Genomic DNA, 10169 nt, shown 5'->3' on the forward strand with positions numbered 1-10169 from the left:
ACAAGGCTGTTACCACCAGAAACCAAAATTCTGCACCAAATGCATTCTGAAGAAACATCACAGTATAACGGTACACTTCTGATTCTGTCATGTACAAGAATGAACACACCTCCCCCCTGGTGATTACGGTCTTTTCGATAAGCTATGTATTCGGATGGAAATACTTCACAATCCGATATGCCAGGGTCGAGCCACGATTCTGTTCCGATGACAATATCTGGTCGTGAAATGCGCAGAAGACTAGAGAATACGTCTGTTTATTCTTCAGGCTCCTACAATTGATAACGATGACGGACAGGCGATCCGCCGAGTTTCTTCTGAGCCGCGGCGGCTCACGCTTTGTTTGCTATTGAATGTACTCCCGTACGGAATCCGTTGTATCATCGTAAACATAAGTCTTGCCCTGATAAGTCATCTTGTTGTACTTCAGCTTATATCTAGCTCCAGAGTTCTGTTCACGCGCATAAGCAATCAGTTTGCTTCTACGTCGCCGAACCTGCTGGGAGTAGTCTTCACTAAGTGATATTCTGCTGCCTTTCAATTTCGAAGCCGCAGAAAGAAGACGCTGTTTGTCCTTGAATAGTCCAAACTTCAAGATAATGGGCCTTGGTTTATCGTTATTATGTTTCCCCATCCTGTGAGCTCTCTCAATTGTTGACGGTTCAACAGTAATACCCAGTTTGGCCGAGCAGACAGATATAACCTTCCGTTCCGATTCATCCCATGTTTCGCTCTCGTTCTCATCGTCTATGCCGAAAAACAGTAAATTATTTCTACGTGAACGATTTTCGAGTTCGTCCTGATTGATCAATACGTTTCGCGTAGCTTTTGAGAGCTGGTTATTCTGCGCTTGCACTTCTTCTCTGTCCCTAAGCGCAGACAAAACAGATAAATCCTCAGCTAATTTGGCAACTTTTGACGTTAGATTCCCAATTTTGTCTTCGATTTGCTTGTGCTCAGTTCGCAGTGTTTCTAACTGTTTAATTATTTTGTCTTGACCTGCCAATATCTATGGTAACAAACGTATTGCTTCCATTAGTTCACGCTCTTGCTTTTCCGACAGAGGGCCAGGGTTCTCTTCGACGTCACCAGCTAATAGTAATCTTATTCTAAACGAAAAATCTATCGCACCAGTACAGAGACAGATACCTGCACGAACAAGCACAAACCGCCGTAACGACCAGGTGGGCTCCGGTACCGAGTTTTCGTGCGTGCTAGTTGGCTTATAACGGCGAAAAAGACCAACCTGAAGAAAGAGCAGCTGTGAGTGTTTCGACCGCATCTCTGAACCAGAACCTAAAGGCCTTGTCTGTAGCAGGCGTTTAAATAGTCTTTCCTCGAACAGCGAGCGCCCTCGCTGACCGGTAGTGACAACTGCTATCACGCTGGGCACTGAAGATGCATCCAGATATGTCCATAACCACCAGTCAGTGATTACAGCCGGGCACTGTCCTCCGGGGAAGTCGCTGATGTCGTTAGTTGTGCACATGTGTGCAAGCACCTGTTGTTCCTGTTGACGCTCCGTCAGTTCATGCAGACGAGGCCACGCAGTCACTATGTTCCCTTTGGGCATGCGTTGTAGACCTCGCCACATCTTCCCAGGTGTCTTGAAACGAAACCAGTGCCGGACGCTGCTACGACGATCTGAAACAACTGAAGAAAGAGCAGCTGTGAGTGTTTCAACCGCATCTCGGCACCAGAACATGCAATTATGCTGACTCGCCTGACTTGACATGTACGGCTTAAACTCACGGAGGTGTTCAGCGAGGCAGGGCGCACCACCAAAACTGACGGGCTAGCACGGCTGCCCGATTGTTGCCATGAGAAATACATGGACATTCACACGTAGGCACGTATACATACATACATACATACATGATATCAGGTAGCAGTGATGGTGAAGAACACAGTAGTAAAGCTGTGAATGAAGAAACAAAATTTTTTTTGGCGAGCCTATGCCTAGAAGAGCAAGTAAAATTTCAAGTACAACGATAACGGTGAACACAGTCGGCAATTGTCGAAATCTGATCTGCGGGTCAAGCGCGTCGGCGTTTATTCATGACTCATCGAATAATATTAATAATAATATTTGGGGTTTTACGTGCCAAAACCACTTTCTGATTATGAGGCACGCCGTAGTGGAGGACTCCGGAAATTTTGACCACCTGGGGTTCTTTAACGTGCACCTAAATCTAAGCACACGGGTGTTTTCGCATTTCGCCCCCATCGAAATGCGGCCGCCGTGGCCGGGATTCGATCCCGCGACCTCGTGCTCAGCAGCCCAACACCATAGCCACTGAGCAACCACGGCGGGTGTGACTCATCGAATGCTCCATGGTGTTCTCTGGCGGCCGTGTGCCTTCGAGAGCAGCCACTTTGGCTGCACTACCTTTCGGCAGAGCTTTCGTTTCAGCGAAGCCGGTGAGGTAGTCGGTTTCCAGGACAATCCATTTATTTCCAGTTGTTGCCGTTGGAAATGGTTCCAACAAATCCATTCCAATTTACGGAAATGGTGGCAAGGAGGTCCCATCGGCTGTAGAAATTCCGACGGTCATGTCGGGGGTGTCTTGCGTCGCTGGCAGTCACGGCATGTCTTTAGGTAAGGGGCGACGTCGGCAGTCACGCGGGGCCCATAGTACTATTTTAAGCTAGCGTGCGGGAAAACCCGAGGTCCTCGGCTGTCTGATCGTCGTGCAGAGCGTGCAGGACTTCTGATCAGAGTGCCGCGGGCACAACGAGAAGATTGTTCGCGTGGACTGGGGAAAAGTTATTTTTTACGAGGATGTCGTTGTGTAAACGAAGACAGTCCACGCCGAAATACCATTGGGACAAAGTCGGTCTTGCCTTCTAAGTACTCTACAAGGCTTCGTAACTCCGGGTCTACTTGTAGTGGTTCGGCGAAGTCATCTGTAGTAATTGTTCCTAAGAAGGCGTCATCGTCCAGTTCCTCTTGAGCGGGCGAGTCAATAGCGGCGTGAGACAGGCAGTCGGCATAAGAATTATTCCGTCCAGACTTACAGACTTGTTGATGTCGAATTCCTGAAGTCTGAGACTCCATCGGGCTAGGCCACCTGAGGGATTTATTAGGTTCGCCAGCCAACACAAGGCGTGGCTGGTCGCTTACTACTTTAAAGTGCCTGCCGTATTTTCAAGGCCGAAATTTCTCTGTAGCCCCGATGTTTTCAAGGCACTCTATGTCATAGAATAATTCGCTTCAGCTATTGACAGTGACCGGCTAGCGCAAGCTATGACTCTTTCAAATACGTCCTTCTTTTGAGCTAGCACAGCACCGAGGCCCAGGCTACTTGTGTCGGTGTGTATTTCCGTCTCGGGTTCTTCTTCGAAGCGTAAAAGTACCAGCGGTCACTGTATCCATCGTTTTCGCCCCTCGCATGCATCATCTTGCTGTGTTTCCCATTTAAAGTCTACGTCGGTCTTCGTGGGATGAGTTGATGGTTCCGCCATGCTTGAAATGTCTCCTACAAAGCGCCTGCAATGGCACACAAGCCAAGGAACCTACACACTGCCTTTTTGTCGACGGCTCGTGAGAACTTAGTGACAGCAGCTGTCTCCTGCCGGTCGGGACGGACTCCAGACGTGCTGAAGACATGGCGTAGGAACAGAAGCTCTTTGTAAGCGAAACGACAATCTTCTGGCTTTAGTGCGAGTCATATGGTTTTATCGCATCTAGTGCTGTTTGAAGCCGCCTCAGGTGATCTTCGAAATATGTGGCAAAGGATAGACAATGTCATCCGAGTAGAGAGATGCTTGCCACTTCAGTCCTGCCAAGACTGCGTCCACCAAACGCTGAAACGTCGCCGGCGCAAAGTCCGAATGGCAACACTTTGATCTCGAAAAGGCAGTGTGGCCTGATAAACGCGGTCTTCTCTCGATTCCTTTCGTTGACTTCAGTTGGCCGATAGCCAGTCTTGAGATCCATAGAGGAAAAGTATTTAGCATTGCAGAGTCAGTATAATGCGTCATCTATCCGTTGAAGGGGGGTATACGTCCTTCCCTATTTTGTTCGAGCCGTGGTAGATAATCGACACAGAAGCACAGGGTTCCATCCTTCTTCACTAAGACCACATGAGGCGCCCACGGGCTTTACGATGGTATAATGTATAATGTATAATGTATATATAATGTATAATGTCGTGGAGCAGCATTTCCTGTACTTGTCACCTTATAGCCTCTGGTTCTAGGGTGAACACTTGGTAAAGCCTCTGGCACAGTGGTCGAGCAAATTCTTCGGTTACTACGGGATGCTGCGCAACTGGTGTTTGCCGAATCTTAGATGACGTAGAAAAGCAGGCTTTGTATCGTCGGAAAAGACTTTCGAGATATTGTTGCTTACTCATCGGAGGCTTGGATTTATGTCGAAGACTGTTCCAGGAACTATTGTCGTCGAGGTAGAAGCAGCAGAATCCGTGAGGACAAACGCATTGCTGGTTTCCACAGGTTCCTCGAGGTATGGGGTACTCGTGCTCTCATTGGTTTGTTTGTACTGCTGGCTGAAGTTTGCGAGAATCGCTGTCCTTGCTTCAGTCGAGCAATTCCTATTGCCACGCAAATTTCATGGTCTAGCAGTAGATGTTCGTCGCTCTCTACAACGCTATGTCTGCGGGTGTTTCGGCTCCGGCGGAAATGACGATAATGGAGCGAGGTGGAATGCTGACTTGATCGCCGAGCACGCTAAAGGCATCGTGAACCAGAGAACTCCAGCGGTGCCGCTTGGTCTTCGGATAGCGTTGTCGACTTGGCGTTCAGGTCGACGATAATTACACCTACACCGTGTTGGTACAGAAAATCCGTGCCGACAATTATGTTCGCTAGAATTGTTGGAGAACACTCAGAACAAGTCGCAGGATAGGTCCTGTTATGAACGGCAATTCTTGCCATGCAGACTCTGGTTGGCGTTATTAGGTGTCTTCCAGATGTCCGCATTTAAGGGCGTTCCAGAGGAGTCTTCACTTTCTTCAACTTGGTGACGATCCACTAATGACGGAGTAGTCGCCTCCTCTGTCTACAAGAACAGTGACTTCGTGGCCGTCGAGAAGCACGTCGAAGACATGCTTCTCCGTCTTGGATTGCAGTTAGGTCGTGGCGTCGGGTGACGGCTTTGTCGCATTGTCCTGCTGTCACGGCTCGTATTCAGGTCTACTGCAGGCGGCACAGGCTTGGCGTCGAGGCTTCGTCTGGTCGGCGGCGTGTCGTTGTTTCATCGTCGAGTTAGGTCTTTGAGCGTCGTCGTTAACGGCGGAGGATTTTCGGCATTTAGACGAACAGCAAATGCACCTGCATGGGTCGCTGCGTTTAGGTTCCCGCTATGGGCTAACTGACCGGCCGTGACTTGGGCGAGTGTAGGGTGGTCGGTGCTGCGGTGAAAGCTAGCGGCAATGTTACGGCGAACGGCCAGATTGTCGTGGTCTCCGCTCAGTAGCTGTCAGGTTATCGGCAATGTCCCGTGGTCGTTGCCCTCGTCGCAAGCACGGTGCGTTCATGCTGAATCCTTGTAATCTGACGGTATGGGTGTTGGCAGTAGATATGCCGGCTTTTACAGAAAGGTAGCAGAGCGGGCGGTGGTGAGGAGCGGGCCATACGCCTGTTTTCCTAGGGAAGCTGCCATGGGTGACGGGCGAGCGTGCTGGTGGTGGCGGTGGAGTTGCAGAGTTGCGGTGCTGGAGGGGGCGCAGAGGGGCAGCCTGGCGGCGGGCGTCAGCGAGGCATGTCATCGGTTCGGGCTGAGGCTACGGTGGTTGCGCCTGCACCTTAAGGAACTCCAAGTCATCGCTGCACTTATTCTTTGACGATGTCAGCAAATAAGGACACTTGAGGCTGCGACCTTGGAAAAGCTTCTGTAGTTCCTCCTGAAAGACCGCTCTAAGGGCCTCGCATAAGTCATCGCGATCGAATGCGCGCACATCGGTGTACTTTGCGGTCAGCGCTGAGCGCTTGTATTGCCTTGTCCGCATATCGAGTGTCTTCTCAGTGGTTCTGGCTTCAGAAGCAAATTCACCAATGATCTTGCGCAAGTTGCGTGTCAATCCGAGAAAAGCTCTTGCTTGATACCGCTCATCAATTGCCGAACTTTTTCCTCTTCTGGCATGTCGTGGTCGGTGTGTCTGAACAGGCGAGTTATCTCCTCCGTGAAAAGCGATGGTGTCGTCGAGTAGTTGCATTCGGGCTTCTAGCTGAGCTTCGGCCCTTTCTTTTCTCACTATGCTCGGGAACGTGTTCAAGAAGGTACAGCGAAATAGGCGCCATGTTGTTAGGGTTGACTCTCGAATGTTGATATGGCATTGCCTGTCGTCGTAGTTTCAGTTGTTGAACGCAGCGACACTTTCGTAGTTTTCCAGCAAGCCTTCCGGGTCTTCCAATGATGATTTGGGGAAGGTCGTTGGCTCCATAGGCTATTTCAGCACTGTAGGGGACGCTTGGGCGGCCGTTGTGGTTGGTGACTTGGCCTCGATTCCTGTCGCCATTTCGGGAAGAGGTCCGTATTCCGGTAGCATTCTTGTAGCTTGTGGCTAGCTCGCTGGTTCTTGGCGACATTGGTGTTGTCTTGGTCGTTCTGGCTTGGATCACAGCTTTGCGGGAGCGCTCAGTAGATGAACGCACAAGCACCTCCACCAGACGTCACGGCAAAGAACACAGTAGGAAAACCGTGAATGACGCATCTACCTTTTGATTTGGGTGAACTTGTGCCTACAAAAGGAAGTGACACTCAAAGCACAACAATTGCGGCGAAGACATTGGGCGATCGTCGAAATCTGATCTGCGGGTCAAGTGCATCTGCTTTTATTCAAGACTCGTCGAAAGTTTCAGGGTATTCGCTGGTGACCGCGTTCTTTCCAGAAACTTCTACAAAATTCGTATCGCGGACGCCGTCGGATTATCCAAGGTTTGGCGAAAACACACAAAACAGATATTCATTTATTTTATTTATTACATACTGCAGACCACATTGTGGTCCTTGCAGGACGGGCAGACATTGAGTACAAGACATATACAAGATACGTTCGTATACATTCATAAAATATATAGACTTTACAATGATATATTTCTCACAGAAACATTTAGTGAAAAGGATCAAAACGCAATACCTAAACCAATTAATGGTACAAACAGAACGATGTAAAAGAAAGGCAAGGGAACTGCACATCAAAGGCAAGGGAGTTTGAGAGCCGAGGACCTGCCCCGCTCATTCAACAGGAAGAACACATTCTATACAGAAAAAAAAAACAATAAAAACTTACATAAAACAGAGTCACATATTGTAAGGGGCGGGCAGCGAATTCCATTCAGAAATAGTTCGGGGAAAGAAGGAGAAGTTATAGCTGTCCGTCCTAGCATAGATAGGTGTCAGTGTATCCGGACGATGGTGTCGTGTACACCTAGTGGAGAGATGACTTACCCATAGTGAAGGGTCCAAAGCCAATTTGTGATTAATTAGATTATGTAAGAAGTCTAGCCTGTGTTTTTGTCTTCTTTGTTCAAACGGAGGAATATCGTTAGCCAACATCAGGTCTGACGGGGAATCCGAACTTTCGAACTTAGAATAAATAAAACGAACAGATTTTCTCTGTATTCTCTCAAGTTTGTTAACATTGACTTTAGTATAGGGATCCCATGCAACGCAAGCATATTCAAGTTTTGGCCGGATATAGGTTAGGTAAGTGAGTAGCTTAACGTTTGAAGGGGCATTTCTTAGTTTGTGTCGCAGATAGGTTAGCTTCCGAAAGGCGGAAGAACATGTGTTGTCAATGTGAAGGTTCCAAGAAAATTTATTAGTGAACGTTACGCCAAGGTACTTGTAACTCTCAACTTGCTTTAATGAAACAGATCCCATTTGATACGTGTATTCCAAGGGATCCTTTTTATGCGTTATGCGAATAGAGACAGTTTTATCTATGTTTGCAGCCATGTCCCAGTCTTCGCACCACAAAGTTCCTTCTGATCATCCACGGACCTAATAGTACAGAATACAACGCAGTCATCTGGAAACAGCCTTATTTGTGTTCCTGGTGTGACGACGGTAACAATGTCATTAATATATAAAAGAAAGACTAATGGACCCAGGACACTGCCCTGGGGAACACCTGAAGTGACTGGTAGATATCCCGAGTTGTGATCGTCAACTGAAACTTACTGTTGGCGATTATGATGTCCGGAAGAATAATGTTCCTTAATTTTAAAATTAGCTTTCTGTGAATTACCCTATCGAATGCTTTACTGAAGTCCAAAAACACTGCATCAATTTAACGGTTGGCATCCAAAGCTTTGGCAATTGAATCAATTATTGTTACTAATTGTGTGGTAGTAGAACAACCTTTTCTGAAGCCATGTTGAGCACTTGTTAGTATGGAGTGTTCATCTAGAAATTCATTAATGCGAGTTGCGATTATGTGCTCGAAAAGTTTGCAGCACGATGACGTTAATGATATGGGGCGGTAATTCTCGAGCAATAATCGATCGCCTTTCTTAAAGACCGGGACAACTCGAGCCATCTTCCAATCTTCAGGCACTTTCGCGCTTAAAAAAGATGCTCTGAATAATTCAACTAAGAATTTGGCAACAGTTTCGGCGTATCGCCTAAGAATCACATTCGGGAGGTTGTCAGGACCAGGGGTTGTTTTGTTTTTTAAATTGAGTAACATAGACACTATGCCATGGTAAGATATAAAGCTCGCCTCATGCTCTTCAAACACTACGGAACTCAAAGGTGGGCCTGACAGTGCACGGGAGAATACGCTATGAAAATAAGTGTTAAAATGTTGTGCGATGGCATTGAAGTCGTTAAGAATGGTTCTATTAACTGCAATTTCCGTAATAGTCTTCTTGCTATTGCCAAGGTATCCCAAAAACTTATCCGGCGCGTTTTTATAAAGTTGGGCAATGTTGTGGAAAAATAAAAATTTTTGGAATCGCGCACGGCGCATGACAGCTGTTTCTGGAGTTCCGTGATATCGACCGTGCGTCGATGCTTCTTTTTTATTCGCTTGATTTTGCGCTTTAGTTGTATTATTCCACGCGTCATCCAAGGCGTATTTTATTGACTTTCTTAGTTTTAGTGCGTATGAATGTATCTATGCAATGCCTGCACATTGTAGTAAACGCGGTCCAAAGTGCAGACACATCACTACCACTATCTGCAAAGCGCGTAAGACAAGTTTCCATGTAGTCGACTATGCTGGCGTCATCCGCTCTGGTGTAATATTTAAAAGATTTGGTATTGGAAGTTTTAGGAACAGTAGTTTTGACAATGGGCAAGGAAAGTGCAATAAGGTAATGGTCAGATAAGCCATCTTCGATTGACACGGTATGCTCGGAAAAAGTTCGGTTTAAAAAAATAACATCTAGTATAGAACATGATGACCCTTGCGCACGCGTGGGTTCATTAAGCACTTGAATAAGATCATGCGTTAGCATAATGTCAAAAATAATGTTAGCATTTGCATCGGCCTTATTGTTTGTTTGAAGGAGCTCCCAATTGATACCAGGCAAGTTAAGATCGCCGATCAGAAAAAGTTTCTCATTTTGGTAGAGAGACATGTGCTCTTTAAGTTTATTCAAGTATTCTGGTGTAGCATCAGGTGGTCTATAAAATGCGAACAGCACAAAGCATTGACCCCAGCAGGATAACCTGATGCATAGGTACTCTAGTTCGGGAGTATCACCGATGAGCATGGCTCCGATTTGATCTTTAACTAGAACCGCTCTACCTCCGCCTCTGCGCAGCCTATCCCTACGAAATACTTTTAATGGGGTGGAAAAACGAGTTCATTTGTTATATCGCTGCGCAACCAGGTTTCCGTTATGACTGCGATGTGCGGATCGTGTTGTAGCAAGTGAATTTCTAGGGAACCTATTTTGTTCACCACGCTACGAGCATTAAAATTCACGATACGCAGACGTTTATCCTTGGCTGAAACTGAATTTCTGAGGATGGCAGGTTCGAAGATTTCCAAGCACGAAAGTTCTGACGCATTGTCTGGGTCATCGGCGACGCTCGTGCCTATTTCTGCGCTTGCGCGTGACGACGGGTCGTGGGGTGGTATGGTTTTTCTGCGTTGTTTTTTACAACTGGAATTCTTTCATTTGTTTCCTCGCTCCAAATATAAGCTGTCCTATTGATGTATAATTTGTCAAAAGCTAAGGGAACTTTATCA

At 47.1% G+C, this 10169-nt stretch overlaps 1 protein-coding gene across 1 annotated transcript; it reads right to left on the reverse strand.

The window, feature by feature from the left end:
* Positions 1-346: 346 nt before the first annotated feature.
* LOC142559322 (uncharacterized) lies at positions 347-1594 on the reverse strand. Its single transcript, XM_075670937.1, has 2 exons — positions 1017-1594; positions 347-869 (listed from the first exon to the last, which is right to left on the reverse strand). The coding sequence occupies exons 1-2, from the start codon at positions 1592-1594 to the stop codon at positions 347-349; spliced, it is 1101 nt and encodes a 366-aa protein (XP_075527052.1).
* Between the last annotated feature and the right edge of the window lie 8575 nt (positions 1595-10169).

This window comes from Dermacentor variabilis, chromosome 10, assembly GCF_050947875.1.
Source record: "Dermacentor variabilis isolate Ectoservices chromosome 10, ASM5094787v1, whole genome shotgun sequence".
In the NCBI taxonomy this organism is placed as follows: Eukaryota; Metazoa; Arthropoda; class Arachnida; order Ixodida; family Ixodidae; genus Dermacentor; species Dermacentor variabilis.